At 39.1% G+C, this 20,641-nt stretch overlaps 1 protein-coding gene across 3 annotated transcripts in view; it reads left to right on the top strand.

Moving 5' to 3' along the window:
* LOC132825532 (E3 ubiquitin-protein ligase MGRN1-like) overlaps positions 1 to 20,641 on the top strand; it is a 158,810-nt gene that overhangs the window by 83,008 nt on the left and 55,161 nt on the right. For all 3 annotated transcript variants that reach the window (XM_060840899.1, XM_060840897.1, XM_060840900.1), the window contains exon 6: positions 15,995 to 16,061. In XM_060840899.1, the coding sequence (XP_060696882.1) occupies positions 15,995 to 16,061 (67 nt within the window). The remainder of the gene's footprint in view (positions 1 to 15,994; positions 16,062 to 20,641) is intronic.

The raw sequence follows: 20,641 nt of genomic DNA, 5'->3' as shown, positions 1-20,641 counted from the left end.
TTGAACTACCTTTAAAGTTTAACAGTACTTGATCAGTAAGCTCCTTTGATTCATTTGAAGCATCCTGGATTCAGTTATTTCTATGGGCATATATTTTAACAGTTTGTACTACACTGTTGTCATTATATTAGTAACTTACAGGTGAAATATCTTTTGACAATACATCACAATGTGAGTGAAGTGACTTAAGTCTCTTGCTTCCCCTTTGGAGGGTATATTTACCTGGATTGGGCTGTGTACAGTTTGTGCCTTTGAGTTGTCATTGTTATAGCTTCCATATAATTATACATTGCATATATTTTGAAAGAAATGTCAATTTGCTAATGAAGAGAAGGGAAAAATCATTCTTCTGCCATGTACAGTAGATAGAATGCACACCATATGAAGATCCAAAAATCTACGGGACACATTGCAAGGTCCAGCTATTAGAGTGAAACCAATGTAGCATCACTGAACCGTCTTGTTGAAGTGGGGTTACCTGATACTATGTGATTTGATTACTTGTGATGAGGATTTTCTTATCAGATTGACACTCCTACTGTAAGTAGAAGCCGTTACCTGAGCGGCCCCTGAAAAGAGCGAAACATCTTTTCAATGAAAGAGATGAAATATTAAACCAAATAATTTGTAGATTTTTACACAGTTTGTGCTTTTTTTTTGTTGAAAGAAAACTGAACAAAAATACCTTTAAACAGCTGTCATGTATTCATGTCAAAGGTTGGAACTGTTGATGCTGTTGTCTATCATCGCTATTTGTTATTTGTAAGGATCCTTTCCTTTATTTAATTTTCAGGTACCAGCCAACTGCTAATGGTTGGTACAAAAATAAGGGTATTGTTGACTGAATAATAACTGATAATCAAAATTAGGGAAGGCTGTTGGGATCCAAAAATTGTTGGGGTTGATTTTTGTGCTGGTGGGTGGTGTGCTTCAAGTGAATGATAGGGTTAAATAAGAAGCTAATCATGAAAATATGTTCAGAGCAAAAGTTGAATGACATCACTTCTTTAACAATTGTTTTGTGAATATATAAACAAAGGCTATATTATTTGACTGTAGTCTCTGAGCTAGTATAATGGGTTGTGGGGAATTTAAACTCCATTTAATAATATGATAGGAAACCTGCTGGTTGGGACCCAGGGAGACAGTGAGGAAGGAGGTCAATCTGAGACTGATACAGTTGAAAACAGAAGCGAGTCAAACAGGCAATAGACAATATGTGCAGGAGTAGGCCATTCTGCCCTTCGAGCCTACACCACCATTCAATATGATCATGGCTGATCATCCTTAATCAGTATCCTGTTCCTGCCTTGTCTCCATAACCCTTGATTCCACTATCCTTGAGAGCTCTATCCAACTCTTTCTTAAATGAATCCAGAGACTGGGCCTCCACTGCCCTCTGGGGCAGAGCATTCCACACAGCCACCACTCTCTGGGTGAAGAAGTTTCTCCTCATCTCTGTCCTAAATGATCTACCCCGTATTTTTAAGCTGTGTCCTCTGGTTCATCAGGGACAAGGTAGGACTAATAAATTAAACTGCATTTATTTCAATGCAAGGGGCTTAACAGGGAAGGTAGATGAACTCAGGGCATGGTTAGGAACATAGGACTGGGATATCATAGCAATTATGGAAACAAAGCTCAGGGATGGACAGGACGGGCAGCTTAATGTTCCAGGATACAAATACTACTGGAAGGATAGAAAGGGGGGCAAGAGAGGAGGGGGAGTGGCATTTTTGATAAGGGATAGCATTACAGCTGTGCTGAGGAAAGATATTCCTGGAAATACATCCAGGGAAGTTATTTGGGTGAAACTGAGAAATAAGAAAGGGATGATCACCTTTTTGGGATTGCATTATAGACCTCACCAATAGTCAGAGAGAAATTGAGAAACAAACTTGTAAGGAGATCTAAGCTATCTGTAAGAATAATAGGGTAGTTACGGTAAGGGATTTTAACTTTCCAAACATTGACTGAGACTGCCATAGAGTTAAGGGTTTAGATGGAGAGGAATTTCTTAAGTATGTACAAGAAAATTTTCTGATTTAGTATGTGGGTGTACCTACTAGAGAGTGCAGAACTTGACCTACTCTTGGGAAACAAGTCAGGGCAGGTGACGGAGGGGTCAGTGGGGGAGCACTTTGGGGCCAGTGACCATAATTCTATTAGTGTTAAAATAGTGATGGAAAAGGATAGACCAGACCTAAAAGTTGAAGCTCTAAATTGGAGAAAGGCCAATTTAGACGGTATGAGGCATGAAACTTTCGAAAGCTGATTGGGGGGGGCAGATGTTCGCAGGTAAAGGTACGGCTGGAAAATGGGAAGCCTTCAAAAATGAGATAACGAGAATCTGGGGAAAGTATATTTCTGTTGGGGTGAAAGGAAAGGCTGGGAGGTATAGGGAATGCTGGATGCCTAAAGAAATTGGGGTTTTGGTTAAGAAAAATAAAGAAGCATATGTAAGGTATAGACAGGATAGATTGAATGAATCCTTAGAGTATAAAGGCAGTAGGAGTATACTTAAGAGGGAAATCAGGAGGGCAAAAAGGGGACATGAGATAGTTTTGGCAAATAGAATTAAAGAGAATCCAAAGGGTTTTTACAAATATGTTAAGGACTAAAGGGTACCTAGGGAGAGAATAGGGCCCCTCAAAGATCAGTAAGGCTGCCTTTGTATGGAGCCGCAGAAAATGGGGGAGGTACTAAACAAGCATTTTGCATCAGTATTTACTGTGGAAAAGGAGATGGAAGATATAGACTGTTGGCAAATAGATGGTGACATCTTGCAAAATGTCCATATTACAGAGGAGGAAGTGCTGGATGTCTTGAAACACATAAAAAGGTGGATAAATCCCCAGGACCTGATCAGGTGTACCCTAAAACACTGTGGGAAGCTAGAGAAGTGATTGCTGGGCCTCTTGCTGAGATATTTGTATCATTGATAGTCACAGGTGAGATGCTGGAAGACTGGAGTTTGGCTAACATGGTGTCGCTGTTTAAGAAGGGTGGTAAGGACAAGCCAGGGAACTATAGACCAGTGAGCCTGACTTCGGTTGTGGGCAAATTGTTAAAGGGAATCCTGAGGGACCGGATGTACATGTATTTAGAAAGGCAAGGACTGATTAGGGATAGTGAACATGGCTTTGTGCGTGGGAAATCATGTCTCACAAACTTGATTGAGTTTTTTGAAGAAGTAACAAAGAAGATTGATGAGGGTAGAGCAGTAGATGTGATCTATATGGATTTCAGTAAGGCGTTCAACAAGGTTCTCCATGGGAGATTGATTAGCAAGGTTAGATCTCATGGAATACAGCGAGAACTAGCCATTTGGATATAGAACTGGCTCAAAGTTAGAAGACAGAGGGTGTGATGGAGGGTTGTTTTTCAGATTGGAGGCCTGTGACCAGTGGAATGCCACAAGGATCGGTGCTGGGTCCTCTACTTATTGTCATTTACATAAATGATTTGGATGTGAGCATAAGCGATACAGTTAGTAAGTTTGCAGATGACACCAAAATTGGAGGTGTAGTGGACAGCGAAGTGGGTTACCTCAGATTACAACAAGATCTTGACCAGTTGGGCCAATGGGCTGAGAAGTGGCGGATGGAGTTTAATTCAGATAAATGCGAGGTGCTGCATTTTGGGAAAACAAATCTTAGCAGGATGTATACCCCTAATGGTATGGTCCTAGGGAGTATTGCTGAACAAAGAGACCTTGGAGTGTAGGTTCATAGCTCCTTGAAAGTGGAGTCACAGGTAGATAGGATAGCGAAGAAGGCGTTTGGTATGCTTTTGTTTATTGGTCAGAGTATTGAGTACAGGAGTTGGGAGGTCATGTTGCAGCTGTACAGGGCATTGGTTAGACCACTGTCGGAGTATTGCATGCAATTCTGGTCTCCTTCCTATCGGGAAGATGTTGTGAAACTTGAAAGCGTTCAGAAAAGATTTACAAGGATGTTACCAGGGTTGGATGATTTGAGCTACAGAGAGAGGCTGAACAGGCTGGGGCTGTTTTTCCAGGAGCGTCGGAGGCTGATGGGTGGCCTTATAGAGGCTTATAAAATTATGAAGGGCATAGATAGGGTAAATAGGCAAAATCTTTTCCCTGGTGTAGGGTAGTCCAGAACTAGAGGGCATAGGTTTAGGGTGAGAGGGCAAAGATATAAAAGAAACCTAAGAGGCAACTTTTTTACACTGAGAGTGGAACGTGTATGTAATTAGCTGCCAGAGGAAATGGTGGAGGCTGGTACAATTGCAACATTTAAGAGGCATTTGGATGGGTATATGAATAGGAAGGGTTTGGAGGGATATGGGCCGGGTGCTGGCAGGTCGGATTGGGTTGGGATATCTGGTCGGCATGGACGGGTTGGACCGAAGAGTCTGTTTCCATGATGTACATCTCTGTGACTTATTTTAATCATTGTACCATTTAATCTGGTAGCTTGCTGCTTAAAATGATGCTGGGAAGCAAAACCCTCATGACATTTTTAAAAGTGCTCATGTTCAATTGTAATGCTGTTATGTATGAGGTTCTGGAAAGTTGGAGCAGGCTGATGGCTGCTTGTTGCTGGTGTGAATGCACTGGAACATATTGGCAATTTCCTGTGTTCTACATTTTTGTGGTTCAGTATATACAGTATTGCCTTGTTTTAGACTTTGCAGTATCATTTGTGAGGAAGGCCAGTATAATTTTTAAGTCTGAATAAATTCAATCTATGCCTACTGTTCAAGCGCCACTGAATTCTGGCTTATGATTTCTGATGTTTTTGTAGAATGTTTGAAGAGAACATAGTTTTATTTTGTTATTTAACATTGCATTAGTTCCAAGTTGAAGACAAAGTTGAAACTGTTTCTGGGATAAACCAATGGATTAATATTTTCATCCTGTCTGGAGTATTGCATGTTTTTGTTAATTGTTGTGAGCTTTACCAGCAGAATATAACTTTAAGTGAATTGGCTCTGCTTTCTTTTATTCTATTTATGTTTATGCTCGATAAATTGTAATAAGCTTTGTGGTAGCAACTCTGGGAAGAACTACACAATACTGAATTCTGTCCTTTTGATCTTTTCCTGTTTGTTGTTGATTGAGCTAACTGTTTATGTAATTTTTCAAAAAATTCATAATTTCAATTGAAAACTGAGCGACTTATTAAGATATAGGGGTGATTTTTATGTTAAAAATAGTCAATTATTTTGAACACCAGGTTCAAAACAATAGAGCATTCAGAATCCTTAAAATACACTTGCCCTTTTTAAACTGTAAAGGTCTTGGAGTGTTGTAATGTTGGTTGTCAAATCTATTCTCACCAGCTGTTTAAAAATACTTTGTTTTGATGAAAATAGTTTACCATGCAAAGAATAGAATACAGTGGCTACAAATGTATTGGAAGCAGAGTGTAATTTATTCATGGAAAATAGGCAAAAGGATAAGTGAATGTTGGTTTTGCTTTTTTGTTCTGTCATCTTGCTCACCCGTAATTCCATAAATCACGTCATAATCTTGTAATCTTGATAACTGGAACAGCTTTGAGGTTTTCTCCCAACACGGAATTAAGTTCCCTGAGTTCTTTCTGAGGTTGAGCATTATATACATCTAAAAGAACAGCATTGTGATGTGCACCTTTTTATAACCGAAACAAATATGGGTAATAATCTAGGCCGGTAGTGACCTTTTTAAAGGCGCGTTCTGTCCGTGCTTTCGTTTTGTTCAGGTGGCTTTGTGATGGCAACCAAGAATTGATTGCAAATCCCAGGCCAACCTTCCATATGTATCAGTACTTGGGGTTAGACGATAAATACAGATTGTTTATTGCTAAGTTATAGCACTGAATTTAAGCTCCCTTGTGTATCATTGGGTCTACAGGTTTGACGAATCAATCTGAGCTCCACCGATCCAGGTATCATTCAGGAACTAATACCATCTATTGTAAAAAGATACCATGCTAAAGTTTCCATAAATAACTCTGGCTGTATTTTCATTGTCCAGTTGCTGCAACCTATAATTTAACATCCTATTTATATTGTCTAAGAATGCGAGCCATGCCGTTTGTTCCTTTGTTCATGATGAATAGCAACAGAAGTCTCTCTTTAACTAAATTTAAAATCCAGTTGACTGTTTGGTGTTATAATTTCTTCATCTTATTTCATATTTCATGCATTTTAGATCATTTTGATTTTAATTTAGTGGCAGTGTTTGCTGATATCCGCAACTGTGAACAACTATGCATCAGTGCTAATTTGGAAATGCGCATGTGCATGATTCCAAACAGTGTTTATATGTAAATGCAGTACTGTATGCACACAGGAAAGCGTGTGCACTTTTGGAATGGGGTTCAACAGTAGGGAGAGAGGATGCAGGATTTCTTGTCCCCATCTTACCTCTTAATTCCCAATCTCCTTTTATTCCCAATCTCCTTTTATTCCCAATCTCCTTTTATTCCCCCTCAACATTTCCTCAGGTCCCCATCTCAACCGCTACCTTCCCCACGTACCGAGTACTCCCAACTCTCCTTTACCCAGGGCCCAACCTCTCCATTTCTGCTTTGTGGCCCATTTTCCCCCAAAACTGTTCCTATGCATAAGTGTGATTAAAAGTGACACAGAGAACATGTGCTGGTGTCAGCAAATGCAGCCTAATTTTAATAATGTTTGGTCCTGGAAAAGCAAACATGCTGGAAATACTCACAAGATTTTGATGAAATCCTGTGTTATCACTGCTTGTCTTGCCGGCAGACCTGTTGATTTTTTTTTCCAGCGTTTTTGATTTTTATTTTGCTTTTGCACCAATAAAACTGCTCCATTCCTGCTGTATCAGAATTAACTGTTTCTCTAATTAGATCATTATGAATTGTAACTACAATTGGACAAAAATGTTTGTAATGCATTCTTGAATTTTCTAAAATCTTTGGAACCAGTCTGTAAATTTAATTAATTTTCTCCTTGTTTTTGCATAGGTGTTTGAATTTTACACTCCATGAAATTATAATGGCCCAGAATTTATATAGAGTCTTTGACAGCAAGCATAACTCAGTTACAGCAGGAACGGGGCACTATTATTGGTGCAAAAGCAAAATACTGACATCGGAGATCTGAAAGTGTGCGGCACCGTGGTTAGCACTGCTGCCTCACAGCGCCAGAGACTCAGGTTCAATTCCCGCCTCAGGCAACTGTCTGTCTGCGTGGAGTTTGTACATTCTCCCCGTTTCCTCCGGGTGCTCCGGCTTCCTCCCCCAGTCCAAAAATGTGCAGGTTAGGTGAATTGGCCATGCTAAACCGCCCGTAGTGTTAGGTGAAGGGGTAAATGTAGAGGAATGGGTCTGGGTGGGTTACGCTTTGGCGGGTCGGTGTGGACTTGTTGGGCCGAAGGGCATGTTTCCACACTGTAAGCAATCTAATCTAATCTAAACTCCTCTGGCCTGATCACAGTTTAGGATTATTCATGTGCTTCATTTTTTGATAGGCTGGCTGAAGCAAGTTTAACATGACTGACCATTATGCCCTCTTGATGGTGCCACTGCAGCTTAACGCTTTAATACCCGTTAAATAATGCTAATATTTAGTTGCATATGAATTGTTGAAGTTCTCTTCCCAGAGGTCACTAAATCACAATCTTTGTGGTCAGTCGTGATTGTTCTTACTTTGTCACTGACTGCAAGGTCTGGGCCATTGTTTCCTTTTATACAACACCAAAAGTGCTTCACAAAATAATTACTTTGAAGTGATATGGAAGTTCCTATGCGGACAATTTAAATTATAAAATAACTGTATGACTGTTAATGTATAATTATGTTGTTTCTACCCAAAGGAAGTGTACTGCATGTACAATCACTAAGAGAACAAGCAGGATTATTTCTGTGCATTCTAAACTTTTAATTTCATGCACTGTTTCCCAAATGTGTGAAGAAGTTGTGAAGTACAATCCTTTAATAAGTACAGTGATGCACTATGTTCTCATTGAAAATCTTTAAAATATGCAGTAAAAATTATTAATAGTTGGCTTTGTTAATTTTTGAATAATCAAAACAGAATTTTTGGTGATAATGAAATTTATGACTTGAAGCATTTTTTAGGTATTTGACTGCAATTAAAAATTCAATAGAAATTAGAGTCGCTTAAAGTGAATTTTTGATAAAAGTTACATTATCAACAGTACATGGTGAAATGTTTAAACTGTTTATAATACTTTGCATATTGATTATTATCCTTTCAGGTTCTGTATTAATTACCTATAAAGGTCACCACCTTCCTTTCCTCACAGCCTCTGGACTGAGCAACTTGTCAAGCTCAGTGGCTTAGATTGATGTGGAACTATCAACTTTACTATCATTAATCCTTTGGAACAGGCAAGGAACTTCTGCAGTTCACATATACAAAGTTAAAGGATGTTGTTTTCAGTGATTTTGTGCTTCAGCATTAGGCATGTGTGGAGAATGCCTAAGACTTCAGTTAATTAGAAATCAATTAAATGATGAAAGCATCCACATTGCTCTTAGTCTCATTGTAACATTCTGGAAGAGGTTGTGCCTTGCTGAATGAGAGGAACTGGGTACAGGGAAACCTCGATTATCCAAATACCTATTATACGAAAATCACATTATCCAAGGAGATCTCGAGGTCCCGATAGCAACATTACATCAGAGATGTGCTTCCAACAGTGATCGTGTCTTTTGTTTACAAAGGAACCTCGATTTTCCGAATGTGATGGGCGGCCACTATTTTGTTCGAATAATCAATTATTCGGTTAAATGATTAAATGCCTTTCTCTGGAGTTTTTGAAGCCTGCTCCCTGTTCAGGAACCTAGCAGAAACTCTCAGCGCGCGAGGCCATGCCCCCAATCCCATGCAGCACCGTCCTCCTGCCCCCAACCCAGTGCAACACCTACCCCCCCCACGCCCCAACACACTCTAACAATGCCCCCGCCCCAACACCGTGCAACACCACCCCTCCCACCCTCAACCCCATCCAACACCTCCCCCCGTCCCCAACCTCGTCCAATACAGTTGTCCCAAACCCAGTCCCCCGTCCCATCCTGTCCCATCTGCCCCCCTCCCAACCCTGTACACACCTGCCCCCTCTCTGGGGCAGTTGGACTGGACACCAACAACAAAACTGCTGCAGTTGCCTTTTTTAGATTAGATTAGATTCCCTACAGTGTGGAAACAGGCCCTTCAGCCCAACCAGTCCACACCAACCCTCCAAAGAATAACCCACCCAGACCCATTTCCCTCTGACTATGAGCAATTGACCTGACCTGCACTTGTGGGGTAAGTCTCCAAATAACATACACACACGCAGCCACAGCCACTTTTAACTGCAACTTTTTGACAGGTTCCACCTTTGCCCTGTACAGGACAATGTTGGAGAGATACTGTGGGGAAAGGGGGGGGGTTACACCCCTGTGTAGAACTCTAGGGGAAGTGTGGGGAGAGAGAGGGTGGGCAGTCAGTCATTTGGAAACAGTGCCTGTTTAATCACTGTAAACAAAAGACATGATCACTGTTGGAAACACGTCTTTCATGTAATGTTTCCCTCGGGACCTCGATCTCCTTCGGATAATCCGATTTTCGGATAATTGGTATTCAGATAATCACGGTTCCTCTGTACAGTGATTAAACAGGCACTGTCTCCAAATGACTGACCTCCCGCCCTTTCTCTCTCCCCACTTTCCCTGGAGTTCTACACAGGGGTGTACCCTAACCCCACTGCTTCCCCAGATAATCTCTCCAACATTGTCTTATACAGGGCAAACATGGAAATTGTCAAAAAGTTGTGTGTGTGCACTCTGTTTGGAGACTTACCCCACAAAGGCGGCAGCAGTCTTGTTGGTGTCCAGTCCGGCTGTCCTGGAGAGGGGGTGGGGGTGGATGGGGCGGGGGGACGGAGTTGCGGGGGGTAGTGTTGGGATGGGGGTCATGCTTACCGTGTGTTGCTGCAGTCTCTTGAATGGAGAGTAGACTTTAAAAACTCCGAGCCCCAGTGGAAAGGCATTTAATCGATTAACCGAATGATCGATTATCCAAACAAAATGGTGCCCGCTCATCTCGTTCGGATAATCCCTGTATTTAGTGACATACAGAGTTCACAATTACTGTTAAATAACCCCTCACCCTGAAGGTTAAAGTTATTAGTCCCAAATGTTGCCATTTTGACCAGAAATTCAACTACTTTAAAATATCCATTTTTTAAAGGATGTGATATTTTATCATCTTTCGCAATTCTCTGTGTCTGTCTCAGTTATTTGTTTCACTACCTGTAAAGTTTAGAACTGCCAAGGATTTGGTTTGCTTTGATTCCTGGTTTACTGTTTGTGGGAATGACTCCTTGTGATTGGCTGTTTCACCTACTTAATAGTACACTTAATGGTGGACACCTAAAGATGCCCTAGCTTTGTCATCCAAAATAAATGTCAAGAAAAAGGAAGTCTGTAGGACAGATATTACTAGGATCTGATGGACAGCTTTCTTTGAGCCCAGCAGTGAACATCCTTACTTCACTGCTGACCTCAATCGAGTCTCATAATTTTAGTTCTACCTTGACTTTCTGACTGTGTCTTTTCTGAATTTTTTTTTAACCACTGTAAACCACCACTTCTGTGTGCGGTCTCCTACTTGTGTTCACGTCACCCACTCTGTATGGTGGCGATTTCTACTTTGTCGTAACTATAAGGAGAAAAAGAAAAAATCACCCCCCATCGTTTTCCCATTCGTTTCTAGTAGATTGTATGATTCTAAGTTTACTAATATTAAATTCCAACTGAGGTATTACTTTTATTTATACAGTTCATTCTACATCTTGCTACTACCTCAAAAGCTTTGGTTGTTTAATAAATTAACAACACTTCTGATTTTAGTACAGTTTGCAGGTTTTCATGTTAGTCTCTTGACCAAATCTAAATTATTGATCTACATATTGAATTGCTCTCATTCTGAACTACACTTCGTGCAGTTAAGGGATTTTTTTTCTCTGTTTTCTGCCTTCTGGTGAATTGTTAATCAAGTTTTGTTCTGCTTTTCCCAATTAATCTTCTCCAGTAATTCCATGTGTACTTTGTCTCAGCCAACTATATGTGACAAATGGAGTTAAGGTTTAGAAATGAGATGATGTTTGTTTTGATAAGTGGATTTAAAAAAAGTAGAATATTTTTAAAATGGTTAGAAAGTTTTTAAGTTTGACGTTCAGAATAATTTGAGTGTTCTTGTAAAAGAAACAAAAAGCTAATATAAGTGCAGCAAGTAATTAATGAATCAAATGGTATGTTGGCCTTTATTGTAAGAGTAAAGCAGTCTGGCTGTAATTGTGCATGTTTTTCATGGTTTTTGATGCTGTCACAACCACACCATGTGTGTTCGCAGAGTGGTCCATGAATTGCAAATTTCTGTAGCTTATTTGAGTATTCCATAACCAGCATCAAAGGTTTCACACTCCAGTCACAGGTCCTTTACTTTGCAAAACTACTGTTCTGCGTTCTTCAAGTGAAGATCATAAAAGTATGAACAACAAAGTTGAAATGACACAAGCAAATGAAATGAATTACAAATGACTCCCATTTTGATTGATGCTGAAATGGTAATCTGTCTGCATTTTTGGAAATGTTGTGAATCAGAAAACTGCTATATGCCTACAGGGGAATATTTTATTATATCCATTTTAAATGGACAGATTTATGACTGTCAGATCTCACCTGGAGCACTCTGCTCAGTTTTATATTTAAGATATTCTATTTAATTATATTTAGTTTAAATTATAATTAAATGTGCTGTATTTAAGAAAGGACTTGCTTGCATTGCAGGTAGTGCAGTGAAGATGCAATTTGGAATTTAAGTTTAATCCGAGTTTGAGAGAATGCAACGCAATTGATATATAGCAAAAAGCGTACATACCATGATAATTAGGGAATACTGGTCCAGATTGGCAGGATGATCGACATGCAAAAACAGTTCATTCTTCCTCCTCCTTCTATTTCGCTTCAATATCCAAGGCTTCTTGATTTCTTTAAACACTCATGAGTGTTGCCCCAAGTCTTTTATGTCAAGGGCTGTTTGTAAGGTTTGTTAACAAGCTGATCACAATGATTATTCAGTTCTACTACTCATCCCTTAACAGGCAGCGAGCTATGATGTATTTCACTAAAGTAACTGCTACTTTCAGACACTAAGGAATTCATACTTTAGGCATCTTAATTAAGCAAGGTTAAATTAAAAGCCTAGCACAGTTTGTAGGAATATCTATTCATTCATTTATCCAACTGTGGCCCTTTGTTGAGCCTAACAACCCCACTAGCCTTGTTTCTATGGAAATGGAACCTTACGCAGTTTTCAGAAAAACAAAGCTCTCAGAGCAAACCTATTGCTTTGTCTATTTTAAGCAGATTTTGTGTATGTAAAACCTAAACCTGTTTCTAATTTCTAACACTGGGTTATTCTTAATTGTGAGGTTGGCTGAATTCGGCCTTTACCTTGAGGAGTTCAGAAAAATGGGAGGTGATCTTATTGACACCTTTAAGATTCTGATTCTGGGGGATTGAGAAGGCAGATGCTGAGACTATAAGATTCCTTGCTGCACAGTGTAAACCAAAAGAGCACAGTCTCGGAATGATGGACCAAATCAGTTATGGCTAAGATGATAAGAAACTTGCTTGCTGATGCTTGTGAATGTTTGAAATTCAGTCGGGTTGGAAATACTCAGTCGTCAAGTCTGTTCATAACTGAGATTGATAGATTTCGGGACTATGGGTTAATTGAGGGATGTTGAATTGAGCATGAAAGTATAATTAAGATTAAAGCTCAAACATGATTGATTGAATGTTGGAATAGGCTTATCCACATGTGAATTGGAGAAGCTTTAGGCCACTTATCCCTTTTAAGCATGCTCCACCATTCAATACGATCTTGGCTGGTTTATTCATGTTCCAAATTCCACATTCTGATCTCTCCCTGATTCACTTTTGATTTCCCCGCCTACCAAGAAATTGCCTACATAATAGACACTCCCTGCTATCTGTTTTTTATATTTTTAACGAGTGTCCTCTTATACTCCAATTTATTAATGGTGTTTAGCCTTTTAGTCGTTGATTGGTCAGAATACAATCATCTGATCAGCTGCTCACTTTTGTGCATTGGCTTACTTTCTCCTCAAATTTGATTCTTTTTTACTATTTTAGTAAAATGTGAATGGTGGCTGCTTCTCTAAGAATTTATCTTTATAGTAGCAATGTAATTATTCTGAGTAGTGTGAAATTGCCTGTCATTGCTTCTGTACTGATCCATCTACCAGACTATTCATGCCTACATAATTGTCATCTTATAAATTTTAAATACTAGTCTTAGACCTTTTCTCTCTCTCAGTCTGGATGTAAAATACGGTCATATGACCACAGTTACCTAGAGGTGTTAATACTCTGAGGTCATGCATTAATCCTGCCACACTACACAATACCAAGTTAATGTATAATTTGCTTAGTTTCAAAAAATGTTGCTCCAAGAAATTAAACAGAGGTGTTCTATGAAATTTCTTCAAGGCTACACTTACCAACCTGAAGTTTTCAATTTGTATATAGATTGCAATCATTCATAGTTATTGCTGAAGGGCCATGTTGTCACTTTTGCCCAATATATTTTCACTTATAAAGTCCACAAATATTACAATTCTCTAATGCTTAAAATCTCATGAAAGAATGAAGACGATTGTCAATAACTTTTGCCAGAAATGATTTGGATGTGAATATAGGAGGCATAGTTAGTAAGTTTGCGGATGACAACAAAATAGATGGTGGAGTGGACAGTGAAGAAGATTATCTAGAGTACAGTGGGACCTTGGTCAGGTGGGCCAGTGGGCCAATGAGTGGCAGATGGAGTTTACTTTAGATCACTGTGAGGTGTTGCATTTTGTAAGGCAAACCAGGGCAGGACTTGTACACTTATTGTAATGTTCTTGGGTAATGTTGCTGAACATGGAGACCTTGGAGTTCATAGTTCTATGAACATAGAATCACAGGTACATAGAATAATGAAGAATACGTTTAGCACACTTTCCTTCATTGGTCAGCCATGATGTGGAGGTGCTGGTGTTAGACTAGGGTGGACAAAGTTAAAAATCACACACCAGGTTATATCCAACAGATTTATCTGGAAGTACTAGTTTTTAGAGAGCGGATCCTTTATCAGGTAGCTGTGGAACAGGATCATAAGGCACAGTATTTATAGCAAATGATTAGTGTCATGCAAGTGAAATGGGACCAGGTCAGATTGAGATGTCTGGTTGGCATGGACAAGTTGGACTCTGAAGGATCTGTTTTGTTACTGTATGATTCTATCAGGGCTAGCTCCTTGCACCTATTTTCTTCTTTTCTAATTATGTAATAACTTCTTCCTTCACTAAAGCCCTTAAAAATTTCTAATAATCACACAGTGCCAGGTTGTAGTCCAACAGTCCAATATTCTCCACAACCGCCTGATGAAGGAGCAGCACTCTGAAAGCCCCATTGAACTTGCGTGCTTCATCAACTTTTAGTTTAATTAGTTTACCCATAATTTTCCTTTAATACATTAGAATCCAGACCATCCCAACCACTTAAGGAAAAAAAATGATAAATTGGTTTCTTTAGCAGAATACATATTAATTATAAAAGCCAAATACTACAAAGGCTTGAAATCTGAAACAAAAACTCTGATTTAAGTACTTGGCAAGTCAGACAGCATCTGTGAAGAGAGAAGCAGAATTAATGTTTTCGGTCAATGACATCCATCAGGACTGTCGAAGTCCTTGGAGCTGTTTGATAGCTGAGTGTAGGGATGAAAGAAGCCACAAACAATATTTCTTTGGTACAGCTGACAAATATTGGAGCTTGGAAAGCTAGGGTTGTTGCCACTATAGTCAAACTATCTGTGTCTGCAGGAATTGTGTATGACAACGTGTTGGAGTAGAGCTTTTGGGAATCCAGTGGAATGCAGTCTTGGATCACAAGGGTGAATTCATGGAGGGTGTATTTTGAGCAAGTTCTGAGGCTCAATCTTCAAAATGAAGAATGCAAATGTTTTGTGTTAATAATGTCTGTTGGAACTTTCTTAATTTGAATTTGCTACTTGATATACTGTATGGTATGTTTAGCATTGTTTACCTGTTAACTTTACTTCCCTTGTTGATTCCAGCTGGTCGAGTATTTTGTGGCTCTGTGTAATTATATATGTAATTTGTGTATTAGAATGTTTTACTATTTTAACTTTGTGCAATGAAGCTTATATTTTGCTCAAAATCTGAAACCTCGTGAATTCTTTCTCTCAGGCAATGTTTGAAATCCTCAAATACTTATTATTCTAAACATAAAAGGTTACTAGCCTGACCAGAACATAAATTAAGCAGTCTTCATAATCATAATAATCAAGAATCAGAACACACTAATCCCCACAAATTAATAATATTAAAAAAATAGTGTGTCAGCAGTTGTGTGGTGACATGAAGCATAGCACAAGATAACTCATTTATTTTTTTATGAAAATGTGCTCACTATTTGTAGTCCTGTGTGTCAATATCTCTTTCCATCTCCTTTAAGGTAGTTTTCTCTGTCTTTCCAAAATTTATTAGACGCCCACAAATTTCTAATTCTTTAATTATCGTACACTTTTATTATGTAAAGTCAGTACGTTTATAAATTACAAGGTAATCTTCTGCAGTGTTACTCATAGAGGAAGTTTTAGCTGGCTTAGTTGAATTTACAGCACCATTTCTGGACCATCTGTTCTTTAATATTATTGCAGTGTTATCTTTTGAATTCAGTAGACCGGGAATGTTACAGTATGTTTATTTCAATGTAGTAAGTGTTGTAATTTGACTGTCTTTAACATCTTAAAAGACTGATGTTTTGTTTAATAGTTTTTATTTTGTCATAAACCTTGGGGTGTTCATCTTTCAAAAGGTTTTTGTAAGTTTTGCAGTATTTTTAAAGCTGTGTTTAAAACTTATGAATTTTTTTGACTGTCTTTTTCTTTTACCTTTTAGTTAAACTTTGATCTAGACAAAGGAGTTTTTCCTTTAGTCATTCGGGCAGTGGTTGACGAAGTGGATGGTAAGTAATGCTGTTTAATGTGCTGTTAGCCTAAAGTTTTACATTGCAGAAGCATCAAATTTGTTTTTTTAAGTAATGTTTTTGTGGAAGGGTGTAATTTTAAAATATTTATCTTGAAGAAAATTGAGATGTGGTGGTACACTGCTAGAGTATTAGACTATGGGTTTAGGTCTGAAATGATTAGTTCCTGATGCTGGTTTGATTTTTTTAAAGCATATGCTCTCCCCACTGCTTCATGTTTGAATTAACACAAGCCCATTACAACTATTGGACAATGTATTATCTTTTGTGACATTGCTCAAGAATCTGCAGGAAATATCTGGGCCCAAGTCCTCTACTACTATGCGTTATAACATTACATGGTCACTTCTCCCTATTTGAACCAATAGCTGGCTGACTCAAAATGGTAAAAAGGTAAAAACAAAATGGAAGAGTGCCACCAGTTGAGCTATTATTGAAACTTACACATTGCTCCCAATCTTGAGAGCCCTTTTATCAAGCAACAATATTGAATACGTTTTGAAAATTCGGATTTTTTTTTCAGGCTGTTTTTAATGTTAGAGAATCTCACCATCCCAACTGAAATTCCCGGCTACAATGTCTTTCTTGAAGACCTAATGTTAAGTACCATATACTGAGTTTTTCAGGCACAGTGTGTTGAGTACAGCCATTTCTCATTTCTCTTTTTGTTGTGAACAGCTGAAGTGATATGCTATTTGATATAATCCACCAGTTGTTGAGACATGCAGCCTGCATACCTGGCATCAAACTGGCACTTGAATTTATATACCATGTTACTTGTTTGTGCTGTATTAATGTCTCTGAAAGTGCCTTTTCAGCTGGAATCTCATCCTGCTACTAGACAATGCAACTCCTTTTGCTCCACACTGTCGGGAATCTAATCTAATCTAATGCTGTGTATTAGCAGCTTGAAATGGTTAGTTTTAACTGTTGTTGAAAGTCTAAAAAAACAACTTACCTTTAATCTGAGGTAGCCTGAGTACTTTTCAATACTTCAAATGACTGCCTTTAGCCCACTCGTGAGTCTGCACAACATATAGTAAGCAACAGATCTTAGGAAGGGTTACCGGACTCCATGTTAGCTGTGCTTTCTCTCCACCCGCACTGCCAGGCCTGCAACATTTATCCAGAAACTTCTGTTTTTGGTTTGCTTAGCAACAGTCTAATTGGGGAAGCCATTATACTGCGTAGTAGGTTTGTGCCGTCTTTCAGCATCAAGCTTGCACAGTGAGCAAATGACACAGGCCCTACTTCCAAGGTGGTTAATGAGGCCAATCTTATAGTACCTGGAGCTGTTGGAATTTCAAGGTATATGTTGTTAGGAAAAGTGAACTTCGGGGAGATTGTGGTAGAGAACTCATTAGTGAATTTCTCAGCTAATACATAGAGGAAAGACTTAATTAGGCTATTCCATTCAAAAGTGAATTTGAGTACAGTTGAAGCTGAAGTTGTAGAAGGAGTTAATGTGCGCCTGTCGATTCAAAAATAGTTAACGTGTCATCTTTGCATTGAGATATAAATGGGGTAGGAATTTGGAGGTTACTCCATCAAAAACTGGTTTCTTGTGAAAACTAACAAAGTGGGCTTTTGGGATAAGGGAAGAGTCGCTCTGTGACAGCTATGACTGCCGTAGCCACTGATCATGGTCGTGTCTTATGCCAGCTCATGGATCCTGTTCATCTGTCATCAGGTATGCTAATTGGAGATCCAGGCCTTAATGCCATGCTCATTAGGATTCTTGAAGTGAAGCTTTTGAGGTCCTATTCAGCTTGTGACTTCACTCTGCCTAACCAGAAAATCTGTGGATATGCCACCATCTTCCACATTGCAAGCATTGCCAGAGTAGTTCATAGAAGTTCATGGAATCTCTACAGGACAGAAAACGGCCATTTGGCCCATCAAGTCTGCACCAACCCTGAGAAGAAATCCTAAACTTACCATGGCTAATCTACCTAGCTTGCACATCCCAGGACAATATAGGGCAATTGAGCATGGCCAATCTATCTGTGGACTGTGGAGGAAACTAGGGTACCCATGCAAATACGGAGAGAACATGCAAATTTCACAGTCACCCAAGCTGAAATGGAACATGGGTTCCTGAGGCAGGCGTGCCAACCACTGTGCCACCATGCAGCCCCAAGTCTCAACTTCTGCTTGTTGAGAGTCAACATATCAAAGACTTTTGTGTTCAAGAGGACTGGTGCATTTATGACTTGGTCCTTTCATGAGATATCCAGAAGGCACTGCAAAGGGCTAAGATGGGACTGTCCTCTAGCACTAATTCCTGTGTCGAAGCAGGACTATGACCAGTAGCTGTGCAATTTCGACACTTTCCGTCAGCATCCCATGATGAATCCCGTATTATCCTGAAAATTTATCAACTTCGCATCCAGTCAGTCTTTCTAGTATTTCCTCCTTAATTTTTACCCCATTCAGTATCTCAATTACCTGCTATTCAACTAGACTTTGTCTGTGTCTTCTTCCTTGGTATCCCATCCTCTGTTTCAACTGTTTCTGATTAATTTGGATGCAAGATCATAGTGACGTACAGCACGGAAACAAACCCTTCAGTCCAGCTCATCCATGCTGACCGGATATCCTAAACTAATCTTGTCACATTTGCCAGCACTTGGCCCATATCCTCAAGTTCCATGGAGTATCATTTCTAGTTCTAGAGGTGTTCCTATATGGACCTTGACAACTAAATCCTTGCTCTCCTGTTCCAAGTTCTTTGCTAACTACCAGGAAATGTTCTTCAACCTGGTACCAAGCAGGTAACCAAATCCTTTAGGTTATGGCTGCAGGAAGCTGTATCTATTCCCCTGATCACAACATCCATAATCACTACTGCGTTCCTTATGCATCAAATACAAGAGCACTAGATTGAATATGTCACAAAATAAATTAGCTACGTTGAATAAGGTGACTAGAAGGAGTGCTGAATGGGGGTGTTTTGAATGTAGCTCAGTTGATGCCAAATCACTTATTAATATGAAGTTAGTGTTTGAAAGACTTCAGTAAAAATGTTTGGGGGTGGGGATACAAATTGGAGGTCAGTCTGGTGTCCTTGCCTGACAGCCATGTACATCTAGTTGATTTATTTGTTTTTGATTTATTTACTTAATGTTATGTACCAAAGTACAGTGAAAAGCTTTGTTTATGAGCAATACGGGCAGATCAGGGAGGTAAGATCAGTGTTAGCAAGATGGGGTTTGCTGCATAAGAACTATTGGAAGCTTCCTGTACCTTGCCAATGCAATGTCATTGAGTTCTTTTGTAACATCAATGCAACTGTCCCGGTGGAAATCAACCAATTCATTGTAAGCCAGAAATTGGATCTAAAGCCTTGCCGGTTTGCATGGCTAAGCTACTTATAGGCTTATCATTCAAGCTGCTGGTGAACTTCAGTCCATATATCTGATTTAAAGTCATGTTCATTCCTGCTTAATGATCATCAATCATTCATTCTTATTAACATAAACTTTGGTACAAGCTAATTTAAAGTTTTATTATGAGAGTGACCTCTGGTATTTATTAACATCTCAAGGTGAAGTAGAGAAGTGGAAGCAAAACAGATCTGTTCAACTTCTGATTCTGTTGATAATTAAAATCAAGTTCAGGTGTAATTTTTGACTTGGGTACATACACACTAGAGTAAACATCCCATGTTAGTGCTAAATTAAAAGAAAACCTAGTTAGATTACTTAAATGGAATTGACTCCAATAAAGGTCGATTCCCATAGCCTTTACATGTCAATTTTTAAGTTGCCTCAGTCAGAACTTATGATTGATACCAATAGCTGTTATCCTGGCACGGATGTGATATTTTAATGGAACATAAGTTGTAGGAAGCTGGAATCGTAGTAATATTAGAACAAGAGTAGGCCTTTATCTCTCTGCATGTTTTTCTTCACTCAGTGAAAGCATGGCTGATCTGCAGTCTAACTCTATGTAAGCAACTTTTCTCATAGCCTTTACTACATCAGATTTACAAAAATCTTTCAATCTCTTGTTTTAAAATAAAAGTTCATCCAGGATCAATAGATATTTACTGAAGAAAGTTCTAAACTTCTACTTTGTTCATATGAGGAGTGTTTTCTAATTTAATTCCTGAAAGATCCATTTCTAACTTTAGACTGTACCTATATCCTAGCCTCTGCAGCCAGTGGAAGTCAGTCATAGAGAAAGTCTACAGCACAGAGAAAGGCCCTTTGGCCTATTGCATCCATGCTGGTAAAACACAATCGCTTAACTATTCTAATCCCAACTTCCAGCGCTTGATCCATAGCCTTATATGCCTCAGAATCCCAAGTGTGCATCTAAATATTTCAGTGTTATGAGGGTTTCTGCCTCTACCCCCCCCCCTAACAGGCAGTGAGTTCCAGGTTCCCACCATACTCTGATCCCTTTTAAACCTTCTGCCCCTTGCCTTCAATCTATTTCCCTTGTCATTGATTCCCTTCAAGAGGAATTGTTTCTTCCTGCCTGTGCCATTTATGCTCCTCATAATTTTATACATCCGTTACAATCTTCTCTGCTGTGAGGGAAACAACCCCAGT

This window comes from Hemiscyllium ocellatum, chromosome 20 (assembly GCF_020745735.1).
Source record: "Hemiscyllium ocellatum isolate sHemOce1 chromosome 20, sHemOce1.pat.X.cur, whole genome shotgun sequence".
Taxonomy (NCBI): Eukaryota; Metazoa; Chordata; class Chondrichthyes; order Orectolobiformes; family Hemiscylliidae; genus Hemiscyllium; species Hemiscyllium ocellatum.
Note: the sequence above shows the minus strand (reverse complement) of the source record. Positions and strands in the feature narration are given on the sequence as shown.